Below are 16518 nucleotides of genomic sequence, written 5' to 3' on the forward strand. Positions count from 1 at the left end.
TTTCTAAAACTTGAGAATGAAAAATTCAAAATTACATAAAAGTAGAGCAAATAGTACAATGAACTTGCATGTGGCTGTAGCCCCCAGCACCTGCTTTGTGTCTCCAGGGACCTAGCAAGGTTGCTCGGGTGATTTTTTTTTTTTTTTTTTTTTTGGAGACGGAATCTCATTCTGTCATCCAGGCTGGAGAGCAGTGGCGTACTCTCAGCTCACTGCAACCTCTGCCTCATGAGTTCAAGCAAATCTCCTGCCTCAGCCTCCCGAGTAGCTGGGACTACAGGCATGCGCCACCACTCCCAGCTAATTTTTGTATTTTTAGTAGAGACAGGGTTCCACCATGTTGGCCAGGCTAGTCTTGAACTCCTGACCTCAGGTGATCCGCCCACCTCGGCCTTCCAAAGTGCTGGGATTCCAGGTGTGAGCCACCGTGTCCGGCCACTTTGGTGATTTTCTAACCACACTCAAGAGCATTTTCTTAACCCTCATTTTGCCCTGCAGTTGGGGCTCCTGCTGACACCACCTTCTCCTCTGCCTTAGCATTGCCACAGGACATGGTCACCTTCCACCCTCAGATTCTCCTCCTCTCTCAACTCCTCGCTTCTTTCTCCTCTGCTCTTCTGGTTCTAGATTGTTTTCAGAAAGATTTTATGCTTTCTTGGACTCAACTATAATTGTAATTAAGAGATTAATCTCCAGTCCTAACCTCTTATCCTATGTATATTCCTACATTTTCATTTACTTTTTTTTTTTTTTTTTTTTTTTTTTTTTGAGACGGAGTCTCGCTCTGCCGCCCAGGCTGGAGTGCAGTGGTCGGATCTCAGCTCACTGCAAGCTCCGCCTCCCGGGTTCACGCCATTCTCCTGCCTCAGCCTCCCGAGTAGTTGGGACTACAGGCGCCCGCCACCTCGCCCAGCTAGTTTTTTGTATTTTTTAGTAGAGACGGGGTTTCACCGTGTTAGCCAGGATGGTCTCGATCTCCTGACCTCGTGATCCGCCCGTCTCGGCCTCCCAAAGTGCTGGGATTACAGGCTTGAGCCACCGCGCCTGGCCCATTTTCATTTACTTTTAAACATTTATGACAAAACTCGTATCTGCCACCAAGTGGACTTCCTTTGTGCCATCATTTTTCTTGTTTACATAAGTGAAATTTTCAAGTTTTTCCTCAGTCCTTTCATATGCCTTCAGTCATTTAGACCCAATGTCCTTTGGTAATATTTTTTAGTATCTTCTCCTTATTTTATTTTCCTTTTTCTAGAAACACGCATCAACCTTATGACTTGTTATCCTCACTTTAATCTTTTTCCCTATACTTTCTGTACATCCCTTTAGCCAAAAATTTCCGGAGGCTCCCCATTTGCTATGGAAAAAAAAGGAGAATTTAAGAATGACCATTTCAGTGCTTTTCCTCTCACCTGTCACTTTAACAAATTCTTTTCATCTTTCAAGGTCCACTTCAATCTCATCTTCTTTTTGAAGATTTCCATATTCTTTCCTCAAAGAATAATGTATTCCTTTCATTTAGTTACTACAGCACTCTTGGCACCGCTCATTTCAAAATTATTATGCACTACATTGCTGACAATTTTTATTTATTTGTCTTGTTATACCAGTAAAAATGTTTACTTCCAAGAGTTGGCATTTTTTTATACTTATTTACTTTCAGTGTGTAGAGCGTTTCTTTATGCATAATACTTGAATGATTGACTTTCATACTAGACAAATAATGATCAATGGGTAAATTAATTAGCAGTAAATTATATACCTAAAAATTATTTAAATAAATGGCAGAATAATTATCCTTGTCTGGGATCAGTTTTGTAACATGCCACAGTTAGAGGCAAATTTTCAGTTCATTAAGTTTCTTCCAAAATAGCCTAGTTCCAGAATGGAATGGTGTTTCTCCTGTTCTGAGAATTATAAGAAAGTGCTTTAGTTAGCAAATTTTTTTTTCCTCCCAGGTGGTTCTTTGTCTACATACCTTCTAACTATGAACAATAATGTATTTTATAGACTATACTAAGGTATTGAAAGTTGGAGAGACGTATTCCTTTCTCTGATCAAGCCTAGCAAGGAGAAAAACTGGGTTTTCTTCTCCTAAAATATTAAATTCCAAAAATTACAGGTACCCATTAAAAATCTCAAACAATACATAAGTAAGTGAAAGTAAATGGCGATGAAAGCCTCTTATCCACCCACACCTCTCTCCTGAAGTTACCTAGACGACTGCTTTCAATTCATTTCAAACATCTAATCTATTGCATGTCGATTTATTTGGGTAGTATTCACTCCCTTCCCTACCCCTTTTTGACCACTGCCCCCAAGAAGACCGGAAAACCTTTAAATTGAAATTTAATTATTTCAATTTAAACATTCTTATTCTGTATATTTGGTAAATAATTATATTAAGTTATATTGCACCAGGGAAACCAAAAGAAACGTTCATTTCTCTTACTTTAGAAACACTTTAACTGACTCAATAGGCGTAAAATTTTACTGAGGGTTAGATTTCTGTTGACTATATGGTTAATACTACTTCTGTTTAAGGAAAAGACCTTAACTTTAATTCATAGAGCAATGCTGTTGCAAATGTGTAATTTTCCAAATTGTCCATAGTCCACAAAACACTTTAATGTATTATTTCCTTTATTGCAAAGAGAGAGTGAGAAAAAAACATTTTGGCATAAAGCCAACTTATTCCGGATACACTCGGGAGACTCACCGTCAGTACATGATATGCTGTTTTCTTCCAAGTGCTCCTTATTTCTTCCCTTCTCTCCTTGCCAGCTCCCCGCCCTTCTGGAATTTCTTGGTTCAAGGACAAGTGCTGACTCAGCATGGGCCACCTTCTTAGGCTAACTTACTGCTTTCCCTGCTCCTAAGGAGTCACCAGAGGGGGAGCAAATGGAGCACCAGCACATTCTCCAATTCTCCTAGGTGTCGTAGCTCTCCTCACTGATTATGAATTGTTTCTGGGAGAACAGAATGAGCTGTTAGGCTGCAAATGATCTAACCTTTCATACTTGACCATGTGGACTTTCCACATTTATTATATTCCAGTCCTCATTTCCAAATTTCGCTAACAGAATTGCAGAGATCATAGGATTCTGTTGTCACAGAATAGAAATCTGTGATGCTTATGTGTTGCAAACCTAATTTCTCTATATATCTGTGTTAGAGGAAAATTATATTTTTCTATTATCTTTGTAGAAGAACTTTGGTTTTTAACAAAAATACTAATACTTGGTTTTTAACAATCATGGTAACTTAAAAACAAGTTTCTTGGTAACTTAGATGATCCAGTCATTAAAATCATGATATAGATTCTAAATATTGGGGAATTTGGAGATTTATGATTCTGAAAGGCCTTATAAAAATAAGTAGGTATATAGTATACAGCTCTTAATAGCTTGGAATTATGAGTATAAATGTAAAGTGTAAAAGAAAAAATAAGCAAAATTGGCCCTGGATTCATGAATTTTTTTTTTAAGCTTTATTCATATTGTAGGTAATTTTATAGACAGACATTGTGAAAGAGTGAATGGATTTCTATTGAAAAATAATCTGATAGCAACTTAACTTGCTGGTGATTTTAAGTTTCATGTACTGGCTTTCATGCTACATTTATATCTTAGCAATAATTATCATGAGTCTCATATTTGAAGGTAGAGAATCTTGAATCGAGTTCTGGTTTATGTCTTTTAAGGTCAGAAAATATGCACTGTTATATCTAGTTTGTATATTTCTTCTAGTAAAAATCTATGCTTGACTGAAAGTGTTGAATTTATGGTAGAACAAAAGAGACTTATCCCAGATTGATTCAAATACCTGGAGATACCAGTTTCAGACTTGTGTTGATACAGCTTATTAAAATAGTAAACTCACTAGTAAGCATTTTTGTATTTTGGATTGATTAAAGAATGTTTATGTCAAGAAAAGCACATTTTGAAAATAATTACAACCATTGGTTATAATTAATTCTATTTATCTTTTTTAAGGAAGGCTAGGATTTAATAAGGTGGTTTTTCCTAAAGCCTTTAATCCAAGGCTTTTATTTTCACCATGGTAGATTTTCCATATAATTTCCATCTTTACTTTTTCTTAATGTCAAATGAGGTATATATATATTTTGCAACTTCCTGGTGTCTGATCTTAGATACTTCTAAAGCTGATTGTGAGGATTAATGGACAAGGATTCTATCTAGTAATTGTGGGTTTTAGAAGAAACATACTAATCCTAGAGATAGAACTGGCACACATTTGTCCATTTTTGTAGAATTTGGCCTAGATTTGCAAAGAGAAAAAATAAATTTTGGAGACTTCTGATTGTTCATTTTCTTAAGAAAGAAAAAACTGGTTATTATTATTTGCATTTGGTACTGTGCTATGTAAATAAATCAGTGGCATCTAAGTTAGACTTGATTTTGAAGTTCTGTTATTGATTTACTAAGAACCACTAAGTTTCTGCATCTGCTTCCTATTTGCAAAATGGAGGTATTTTCTGTTTCTGATTTGCCCCTCCAAAGTGCAGTGTTATAAGGATTAATTAGAGAAAGCCAATGGACTGAACAGTGAGGAAGACATAAATAGAGACAAACAGGGACATTACCAGGTGTCTCCTCTTTGTGTTCATGGTTGATCTTCAATCTCAATTTTTTTATACAAAGGGCATCTCATTATTTGGTCCAATGACTTGCATTGAAAGGATACTGACTGCCCCAGAATTCATTTGATTTTCTTACTGCAATGCCTTACCATGAATATTTTTTCAGAATCTAACTTTTCCTAAAGATCTTTAGGTCCCAGAATTTAATTCTGAATGGATGGGCTTTCAGATTATTTTTCAATAGCAAGCCATTCACTATTTTACAATATCTGTCTATAAAATTTCCCACAACAGTTCATAATCGTCTTTTCAGCAGCCTTTTTCCTTCTTTATCACTTCTTTTGTCCACTTATTTTCAGGATGCAAAGTTGGCATCACTGACGTGCTCAAGGCTTCTTGAACGTCTGTGTGAGGCAGGATTGCTGAAGATCCCAGGCTTTTGAATTAAACTGCGTGGGGCCGAATCCCTGTTCCAGTCTGGCTGTGCAGTGTTAGTAATGGTACCTCAATTTAACCATCTTTAAAATGAAAATTTTCTCATGGACTCCTGTGAGGATTAAGATAATCAGTATAAGGTCTGCGGCACTGGCATATGATAAATGCTCAAAATAATACTATTACTTGTATTAACATTAGAAATAAACATTTAGGCACAAGGAAGAAAAAAGAAGCAATAAGGAGGCAGGAAAAGGACAGTCAGAAAATGGTGAGAATTAGCATGGGGTGTGTTTTGAAAGTAAAAAAGAAGAGACAGTCATTCAAAAATAGAGAATTATCTATACCTTTGCTATTCGGCATCACTCCTGGACCAGCAGCATGGGCATCCTGGATACTTTCCAGAAATTCAGAATCTCAGGCCCCCCAAAGCCCCAGGAATCTAAATCTGCATTTTAACAAAATCCCAGGAGATTCACTTTAAAGTTTGAGAAGTCCTGGTCTACAACCTAATGTGCAGCAGAGTTGACAAATGAGATTAAGACTAAACAAACCTTCGAGTTTTCCTGCTAGACCTTTAGTGGAGAAAACAGAAGAATGAACAGGTGGCAAATAAAAGAGAGAAATCACGTATTGATAACTCTTTCAAGAAGCTCAAAAATTAATCAGGGTTGAAAAAATGTTAGATAATACATTTAAAATGTAGCAGAATCGAAGGGAAATTTATTTTTATGAACAAGAAAAAGTTGAGTCTGTGTGCAGGTGGAGCGAAAGTGTCACAAAGCGTAAAAGATTTTAAAAGCAATGAATACATGAAGGCATGGATAGCTAAGAGATGGGGCAAACAGTGTTTGAAAAACACTGACAGCTGGTAAGTTTCAGAAAAACACCTTCATAGACTAGTGCAAAGATGGAAAGAGTGAGGTCAATAAGAAAAAAGATATGTAATTAGGTGTCTTCAGGGCTGTTTGCTGAGAATAAGTAGGGCAGGAATATTATTGGTAACTGGTGTTTTGATAGGTTTAGAACCACTTTGGTGAGTGAGATAGAAGTAGAGTTGTAAATAAATTTTAGATCTAGTGTGAACTCTGATAGGTAGAGCTACATGGAATATTGTGTTGAGAAGGCTTCCAAAGCCAACATAATATAAACAGATACGAGCTATGTATGTAATAAGCAGTTCCTCTCATTGTAAGTAGAGAGACACAGTAGTGTATGCTTTGCACATTCACCATCCCTAGTATAAAGGATCTCCTGACATTGTATGAAAGTATTGAGTAGGAATAAAGAACTGTAACATGAAAGTGTGGTGAATCATTTTTGCAATATTTTTTCTTCTTTCTCCAATAATCCTTAGTATAGGAATAGAAAATGCAGTCAAGGAACTAACAAGGAGTAATAAAGTTATTTTTGAAAGACTTGACTTTTATAGTCTTTATGACTTTTTTTTATAAAAAAGCAAATAAAGCCTACATTTGAATAATTTTATATTTTAAAAAGTGTGGGCTCTTGTAGAGAGCAGACTATGGCATTTGAACACCACATCTACTTTTTAGTTATGCCTTTGGGTAAATTATAGTTAAACTTTTTCTAAAATGAAAAACTCAGTTTTCTGAGTTTAATAACAGTAGTAATAATAACTAATAGTAATTTCCAAAAGGGGTTAAGAGAAGATTAAATGAATGTAACATCATGCCTGATGCGTTCCTCTGCTGGTTACTTTTATCCTTTATGGTTTTCAATTGTTTGTTTGTTTTTTTCTGTCAATTTCTTCTCCATTAAAAATTGTTTTCTGTTACCACCCAAAGCATCCAGGAATCATAGATTATGGTTGAAACATCAAATGACAGACTATTTGAAAAATATTTATTTCAAAATTTTATTTGAAAAATAAAATTCCCCACTGCTATAATTTAATGCTTATTCCTAATCTCCTTAATTTCTGTTGCTTTATGTATTATATAGAGATAAGCTGGAGGGAAACTGATCATGGGTGATGATAATTGCAGAACTACTCTAAGCAAGGCTTATTCAAAAACGGACAAATCTGTTACAAAGTGACTCATGGAAGTGGAGGTTCTGTCACAAACAGGGTCAGTTATTACTTGGCAGTATTCTGTGTGCTTTAGAAGAAAACAATGGGTTGACATAGCATAGAACTTTGGAAATAAAAGGTTCTGGATCATGGCAATTGGCCCAGGACACCAGACCTAGAATTTGTACCAGTAGAATTTCTCTGCCCCAAAGTAACTGGCAACAATGCCAGTCAAGGCTTGTGCCTACTCTTCCATGGGTTCTGGTCCTTCAGTCACACTTGGCCAAGAGCCTTCTTGGCTGATGAACTTTTATATGGATACACTACAAAAGAGCACAGCTGAGAGCCAAGAGCCAAGGGGTGGGATGCATTAATTCCATAGCCACTCTTTTTTCTTTATCCTTTAAAAAATGTGAGAATATATGTCACTGACAGATGTCATTTTTTTGGCAGTGCTGTTAGGTCTTTGCTATAAGGCACCTTTCCATCTTTGTAGTCGCAGAGTTATAACTTGGTTTCTAAAAGAAATCCTCATAGCTATTCACCTGACTCATATTTCATTTTCAGCTTGAAATTCAAATGTATTGACTCTTTTATTTTTATGTAAAATGATGCTTTTAGTTAGATTGTCCCATCTTCTACATATTGTGTACTTTATCAGTTTAATAAGAAAAAATCTATAGAAAATGCTTTGGATGAAGTATGCCTATTAAAATCTCTTAAATTTGGCTAGTTTTATTACTATGCAATTCTTAATATGTAGCATTCACTACCTTTCTGTATAAGTAGTTTCTCATTCTCTTCCCATCTGTATGGGATTTTTTCATTTTCTTTCAGAATATACATCAAAATAATGCTTTTGTTTCTTTTTCCAGAAGTAATAGATGTTCATTTCAGAATAATAAAAAGGTACAGATAAGTAAATAGAAGACATATAATCATATTTAATTCCATCATTCCAAGAAAGCCATTGTTAATTCCAGTGCATTCTAAGGGTTTGCAAACCTAGATGCATAGAGAAGCCCAGTTGATATCATAAATGTGCAAATCAAGCTGGATGGGGGCCATGAGACTAGTCCTTGCAAGCATGTGTGTCTGGGATCACCTGTTCTTCCTATTTTTCAGGAGAAGAAGTGTATCAGATTTTTGTATAACACATCTGATATTGAAATTTGAATGGCATAAAAATTGGTAAAAATTCTGTAGAAACCGAACAGAATAGGTATGCATGCCTTTTGCTTTGTTTCTTTTGTATGTATAAACTATAGTGTTAGAAATTACAGTGGTGTTTGCATTTATTCATTTTTAAATGCACTTTAATATTTCTTCCTTGAATAAATGACATTTGCTTATCTCATTTCCTCTTGATAGGCATTTACGTTGTTTTAGGTTTTCCTATTATGTCAGTCGTTTTCTGAACATACTTGTGCATGTTTTCTGGTACATGTATGGGTATAAAGTATATTGGAAGTGGAATTACTGAGCTGAGTCATAGGATGGAAGCATGTACAACTGTATAAGATAATTCCAAGTTATTTTTGAAGATGTTTGGAATCAATGTATATGCCCATCAGCAGTGTATGAAAGCTCCTAGTGTTTCCCATCTTTCCCAACACTAGTATATTTAGATTTTTTCATTTTTGTCATTTGGAGAATGTTCATGTGATCATTTTCACTTTCCTGATTAGCATGAGGTTGACTATCTTTTGAAACTTACTGATTTGCTACTTATTCAACATAGTGTTTCTACTTATAGGAAATGCCTGCCTTGTCTGCTTTCTTCTGGGTTGTTTCTATCTTTTGTTGACTTACGGAAGTCATTGGAATAATTTGATACTATTCCTGTGTCAATATTATGTTGCCAATATCTTTTCCCAGATTGCATATCATCTTTTCACTTCCTTTTAGTGTCATTGATAAATGGAAGCTTTACTTCTGATGGATTTAAACTTATTTTTTTTTAACTAAACAGTTAATACTTTTTAATGTCTTGTTTGAAAATTCTTTCCTATGAAAGGTCATAAAGATATCGTCCCATATTTTATTCTTAGATGAAAGTGATCTATCACTTTACCTTTTAATCCATCTGGGATTTTTTTATGTTTGGTATGAGGTGGGGATCCAGTTTCATTTTTGTTTTCCATATGGCTAACCAAATATCCCTGACTAACCGGTGATCGGCAGTGCCACTCTTGCCATATATCAAATTTCTTATATCTCAAACACGCAGTTTCTGTTTCTGAACTCTGTTTGGTTCCATTGCTGGGAGCTTTCCTTCTCATGTACACTCTGTTTATAGAGCAAAACATTTTGTTTTGCCAAACCGTGCTTTATTTTCTGGAAAAATAAAACCCCAAGGTTTATATTAATTTTATGAAAAAATGGCTGTCAGTTTATTTTATACCTTTTCCCATCTGCCCCTTTATGCCGCGTATAAGGATTAACCCTTTCCACTCTCTGAGCTTTATGATGATCCACTTGAGTAATATTGGAGAAAAAGGAAGAACATGTCCAGGTTTCAGACACACACTCAGGGAGGCAAAACAGAATACAGAAATTCCTACCGAAGTAGTAGCCAAGCCAAAGAGAGAAATGCCTCTCTGTGGTTCCCCTGAGGAGGAACAGGGGTTGTAATTGATGAACTCACTATGTAGGCCACAGCCTTATACTTGAATATATTGCTGATAAAAATACTTATAAATATCTAGATAGTGATTATAAGTTAAACTTGTATTCCATCTGCTATTAGTTTAAAAATCTACTAAACCCATTTTTCAGCCCATGAAAAATATTCCAACTGGCCAAGTGCTTTCACATTATTTATGTATGGGCATTTAGGGTTTTCTTATATCTCTTTTCCTTTTGCTCTACCTCAGGATCTTTTATATGTTTAAAGTGAAAAGCATTTCCACATATCTCTATTTAAAATAATTTACTAGATCCTTCTGTGTCTCTATTTTTTTTTTGAATTAGAAATAAAATTCTGAATTGTCATAAATGAATTATTTGAGTTTGTTTTGTCTCAGTGTAACAGCAGAATAGTGAAATTCTTATGGAAATAATTGTTTTACACTTTAAAAAATCTTTTAGTGACCTCAAATTCAAGAAAAAAGTAATTAACTGTATCATTATTTTCTTTAGCGGTATTTAAAATATTGTAATAATATGCTTACTATGTTCTCTGAAAGTGAACCAGGACAGTTGTATTGCAGATCTATTCTCTGTTTTTTTCTCCTCTTTTTCTTTACCTTTTCTTTTTCCTTTTTTTCTTTCTCCTTCTTTTTTCTTCTCTTTTGAATATTTGTAGGTTAATGTCCTTACCTTAAAATCCTGAGAATATTTCATCTTGAGCTTGATATCTATACTTTATTTAATGACTCCTTTGTGGAATTTCTAACTATAAATGAAATACATTTTCCCTAAATGCTGTGGAGTTTGCAGTACAGGAGGCCGATTAAGTCAAGATATCTGCTATTGTTATTCTAAATGCCACGAACAGTGTTTCAAGGTTCAGCAAGTCATGAAAAGCATTTCAAGGTCCATCAAGGAGAGACTCAGAGGGATGATTGAGGAAGTGTGCTGCTCACTGTGTCTGTCCCTGCCATCATCCCAAATGGGATTGTTTGCATCAGTGTAACTGCTGCTCTGAGGGGAAATAAAGTTTATAGAGGATCTTTAAATTATTCCAGCGTAGGAAAAAATTATAAGATCAACTTTCCCACCACCTGCCAGTGCAATAATTTTTTTTTTTGTAGGTTGAAAGCATATTCAAGAAGAATTTTTTAAATAAGATGTTTAAGACTTACTTTTTCAGTTCATATTTTTGTAACTACAAATAAAACTTGTCAATAGAGATAATGATACTGAAAGGGAAAGAAGTATGAATTTTAAATGAATGGAGCACAGACTATTAAGAAAGCAAGTTTATTCCTACAAACCATTGTGCATGTATTCCATAGGTTATTCCAGCCCCAACTGGATTACCTTCTCCCTGTACTCACTAGCAATCCAGTCAGTGTGGTTCTAGTTAGAATCCCATAAATCTGTAACATAATTAATTGCATATCCTTCCAAGCTAGCAGTGAAAGGAGTAACATTGGCCAGGATTTTGATGTTTTGCCATATTCTAAAATCAACATGATGGTATACGACATTGCTGAAAACATTAATTTAGAGGGTGGCTGGAAATTGCTGAAAATATTGAACTCTAGCTAGTGAACCCAAACATTCTCCTTTTTTTCTCCTTCTAGATCAGAGAAATCCATGTAGTTAAAACTTCACTCTTAATCTAATTCTCTACCTCAAGTATATATGCATAAAACCATATTTCTTTGTTTAGCAAGCTGAACACTGCTTTTTATAATGTTAGTCTGTAAATCATAAGTGTAAGGCAATTGGATCATTGTGCTCTGTAAGAAGCATATTCCACAATAGCCAGTTTATTTTATTTGACTTTTATCTAGCCCTTGCTAGCAATATACTGGATTCTGTTTGATGCATTTTGCATAAGGGTTCTATTTGGTCCATAATGGTTTGTGTAATGAACTATTTGTTCTCTTCTAGATGACAGCCAGTTGCTTAAAACCTATAATGAGATGTCAGGTGAATTGCACTGATTGGCATTGATGGATGGGCTTGTTGAAATATTGCAGAGTTTCCTGTAGGGACGTAGAGGAAAAAGGCTGTTTAGAGGTTTGGGTCTCCTAAGCATTGAAACTGTAATCACATAAACAGAACCACTTCTGCAGGTCTGAGGTGTCATCGTGCATTTTCTGGCTAATCTATCCATTCGTCTCAATAGTCCAGAACTCGCGCATCATGTCACTCTTTGCCTTTGTTCTGCACTTTGATCTTTCAGAATGTCTGTCAGAAGAAAAGTGTTTATATTGAATTATGTGTGGAAAGGGGTAGGCTGCATACTTCAGAATCTTGGCATGAAATTTGCTAAACAAACCTTGCCAGTTGCTCTGCAGCAATAATTGAAGTATGGATTTCAGTTTAACAATATGTAGGTGTACACTTTTCCCCTTCAAAAACAAGTTTAATGTGGATGTTTAGGTGTAGGAGATTTTGTTTTGTTTTTCATGTAGAAAGTATGTAGCACCTTTATTGTTAACTGTTAAAATTAATGTTAAGAAGGAAGATGAATGAATTTTTCAAAATCATTTTTTTCCACTAAAATTTTGGTTAAATGAGTTAACTAAATGTATGCTTGAGCTGAAATATCTTTTTGTATATTTTATCTCATCGATTCCAACATTCTAGTATAAGATAATCTATTTTGGTATCTATTGTGTCTTTCATAATACATGCATTAGAACACATTAGGAATTCCACAACAAAACCAAAAACAAACAAAAATAGGAACTAATTACATTGAGAAGTACTATACAGACACAATAGCAGAAACAATGGGCGAAATATTAGTTGCTGCATTCTATCACAGCTATCCATTCTCTTTTCTCATACCTTTTTAATATGTATGAAGTAAATAATTATGGAATCAAGATTTTTTTCTGTAAAGTTGTCTAAAATGATTAAGGACATCAGTTTCCACTGATATGATGCTGTGGGTAGAAAATGTGTAATGGTTCAATTTCCCAGGTTAACTTGCCTTGCAATGGGCAAAAACAGACTTCAGAGATCTTTTGACATTGGTCATATGTTTTTCCTCAGTCTGGAGATTGACGTTTTGGTGCTCTTAACTGCTATATCCTGAGCTTCTTGAGGTAACGACAGATCTTATGCTAACTTAGGGACCCTTTGAGTTAAAATTGAATAGTAACCTGCAATGACATGGATGATCTTTTTGAACCATTGAGTTTCTTACTGCATATGAAGCATTCATGGAAGCTGAATGAGCTCAGCTAACCCAGTAAGGTAACTCACATTCAATAAACTCTGATTTGGTCTTTGACGAAGCTCAAGTGTGAATAGTTCTGAAAGTTTCCCAGGTGATTCCAATGTGCGAGCCAAGTTCAAAGCCACCAAGCTAGGGAGATTGAACACAATCATTGCAACTGTATGAATATGAAACTTTCCAGACAGAATGAAATACATGGACGCCCATGAGACATCTAGAGCTAGCTGGTCTACCAAGGGCTTCTCAAACCTGCAACCCAAGCCCTGCTGATCTACCAAGAGCTTCTCAAACCTCCAAACCAGGACAGGCATGGCAGGAAGATGGTTGAACCACAGCAAAGAGCTGGTGAGAAAAGGTAGTCTATTTTCCAGGTCTGTATTTTCCCTTAAGTGAAGACCATGTCTGATGTTAAATGAAGACTATGACCCTTTAAAGACTTTGGCTCGCTTAGTATAGATACTTCTTCCCACTCCTAGTGTCATTCTTGAATGGTTTAAAACATTTTGATAGAAGAGTAAGAGGGGCAGAGCTGTTATTTTCCGCAAATTTTTAAACATGAGAACATCATGACAGTGTCCCTAAGATTATAAGCTAGGCCCAGACCTAGTCTAGCCTATGATCTACCAGGGTTGACAGAAAAAAAGCTTTTTGGCTAGCTGAACAGCTCCTGGCAGACTTGGTTGTGTTTGATGGCATTTATGGTCATGTCGGTGATGCCATGGTAGTGACTGGCTGTTACAGATTATAAAAAGGACAAGGCATTTGGTACAGGCAAACAGAGGTATTAACCATATAACATATTTCGCTATTCATAACAATGGTTACTTTTAATAAGTTGGAAATTGCATATTTACAGTCATTTGTCTAATACTTGTTCAAAATATAAATGAGTTGGAGTCAAAAGACTTGAGTTTTTTAGCCTCATTTTGTAATTTTAATAATTATTTTTACTATTTACTATATTCTAACTTTTTACTAGGATCAATAAATTAATATCTCCCCTATTATTTTACAAGTACTTAGGTTAAATATCTCATTATAGAGTACTTTTCATGTTTTTAAAAATATCAACCACAAAAATAACTGGAGTCATAAGTATAAGTCTACTGTAAGTCTACTATGTATTTGTAGTAATTTCTAGCTGAGCACTAATGAGTAAGAAAAGGTGGTGTAGTAGGAAAAGGTGGGTGAGTATGTTTGTTCATTTATTTCAAGTTATAATTTATGTAAAGTTCATATGGTTTTAGAACAGTTTTAATGAGGACCTATGGTATATGTTATCTTAAAAAAAGGATAGCTTAAGTATTCATCATGTATTCATCTGTAAAATAGGGGATAATAATAGTGACTCCATATGGAATTATTACAATACAAAAAGACGTGTATTTGTAGGGTCTTAGCAATGACAGTGAAAACTGTTTTGTTGAGCTTTGTGTCCAAGTAATTCAGACATCCTGATGAACTTTTTTTTTGTTTGAATATTGAAAACATTTTTCTCCTTTAATGGGATTTCATAATAGGTTAGAGATTCCATGCCAGGAAATGAGGTGTAAATATCACATTTGCAATGCTACTTCCCTTGAAATCCAGGTGAAACTAAAGAAGCTTTGAAGGAAACATGCCCAAAACTTGAACTCTTGAGGTAACCCTTCTTTTCTAATCATGGACATTTTTTAAGTTGCCTTGATATTTTATTTGTTTTGGAAAAAAAATGATAATATATTTTTTTCTGGCATTGAAGTCATGCTTACTTTTAAAGAGAAATAGTAGACTTATACTTGTGACTCCAATTTTTTTTGTGGTTGACATTTGATATTTTTCGAAATATGAAAAGCACTCTATAATTAGATATTTAATCTAAGTACTTCTAAAAATAATGGAGGAGATATTAATTTATTGATACTGTAAAAAAGTTAGAATATGGTGAATATAAAAGTTAATTATTAAAATCACAAAATGGAGTTAAAATGTCACTAGTTCCCTCTCAGATGTGTTTCTTTTACATTGAAAGAAATGCTTATTCACTAAATCATACTATGCATATATATCATAAAAATATAGCTTAACCATATCATGTATACTAGATATATGTAGTACATGTGTAAATCTAGTGTGTGTGTGTGTGTATACACACATGTATAGGTATAGTTTAGAAGTTATATATATATGTAGTGTAGGTGTAGGTGTGTAAATATAATTTTGAATATATAGACACACATACACACATGCGTTGTTGACTGGGATAGGTTCTGATAAATACAAGGTTAGGTGATTTCCTCATTGTATGAACATCTTAGAGAATACTTACAACACAAGCCTAGAGAGTGTAGCCTACTACATACCTAGGCTATATGATATAGCCTGTTGCTCCTAGGCTACAAACCTGTATAACATGTTATTGTATGGCATACTTCAGGCAATTGTAAAACAACGGTATTTGTGTATCTAGACATAGAAAAGGTAATGCATTTGGCAACAATATTAAAATGGTTACAACGTCACTAGGTTATAGGAATTTTTCAGCTCCATAAAAATCTTATGGGACCACTGTTGTGTTGTGTATGCATTCAGTCATTGACTGAAACATTGTTAGGCTGGATGTCTTCAGACCTCTTAAAGTCTTTATATATATAAAATATATAATGCGTATATATTTAGATGCTCTGCTGTTGGCAGCATAATATACAGTCATGTGCTGCATAACAATGTTTGGGTCAATGACAGATGGTATCTACAACAGTGGTCCCATAAGATTATAATGGAGCTGAAAAGTTCCTATTGCCTGCTGACATCAAGCTGTCCTAATGTCATAGCGCAAAGCATTCCTCATGTGTTTGTGGTGATGGTGGTGTAAACAAGCCTAATCTGCCAGCTGCATAAAAGCCTAGCACATACAGTTATGTACTATACATAACACTTGATAATGATAATAAACAATTATGTTACTGGTTTATGAATTTACTATACTGTTAATCATTATTTTAAAATGTGGTTATATAAACAAAGTTAATTGTAAACAGCCTCAGGCTGGTCCTTCAGAAGGAGATGATAGCTCCATGCATGTTACTACATAAAATTGTTTGGGATAATAAATAAGATAATTTATCTGGGTGAGGCGGCTCACACCTGTAATCCCAAGCACTTTGGGAGGCTGAGGCAGGCAGATTACCTTAGTTCAGGAGTTTGAGACCAGCCTGACCAACATAGTGAAACCCCATCTCTACTAAAAATACAAAAATTAGCTGGACATGGTGGCACATGCTTGTAATCCCAGCAACTCGGGAGGCCAAGACAGGAGAATTGCTTGAACCCGGGAGGCAGAGGTTGCAGGGAGCCAAGACCACGCCACTGCACTCCAGCCTGGGCAATGGAGCTAGACTCCATCTCAAAACAACAACAACAATAATGAAAGATAATTTATATAATGCGCTTGATATACAGTAGGCCCTTACTAAGTTGTCCTTTCCTTTTCTCCTTAGTTAGGGCACTGCGCATGTGGTGCAGATGGTACCCTGCACATTGGCACTTGGCTGAGGGGTGAGTGGGTGCTGCAATCCAGTGTGCTCTCATTTTTAATAAGAC

At 35.2% G+C, this 16518-nt stretch overlaps 1 protein-coding gene across 32 annotated transcripts in view; it reads left to right on the forward strand.

Annotated features, from left to right (window-relative positions):
• HDAC9 (histone deacetylase 9) overlaps positions 1 to 16518 on the forward strand; it is a 927498-nt gene that overhangs the window by 276293 nt on the left and 634687 nt on the right. For 13 of the 32 annotated variants that reach the window (XM_050783060.1, XM_050783071.1, XM_050783079.1 and 10 more), the window contains exon 1: positions 1057 to 13291. The exons of 11 other annotated variants lie outside the window; for them this stretch is intronic. In XM_050783060.1, the coding sequence (XP_050639017.1) occupies positions 13246 to 13291 (46 nt within the window). In that variant the 5' untranslated portion in view covers positions 1057 to 13245. Of the gene's footprint in view, positions 1 to 1056; positions 13292 to 16518 lie in introns of those variants that run through there. 8 more of the 32 variants (XM_050783087.1, XM_050783093.1, XM_050783061.1 and 5 more) reach the window with 7 other exon arrangements.

The sequence above is a fragment of the Macaca thibetana genome, chromosome 3 (genome assembly GCF_024542745.1).
Source record: "Macaca thibetana thibetana isolate TM-01 chromosome 3, ASM2454274v1, whole genome shotgun sequence".
Taxonomy (NCBI): domain Eukaryota; kingdom Metazoa; phylum Chordata; class Mammalia; order Primates; family Cercopithecidae; genus Macaca; species Macaca thibetana.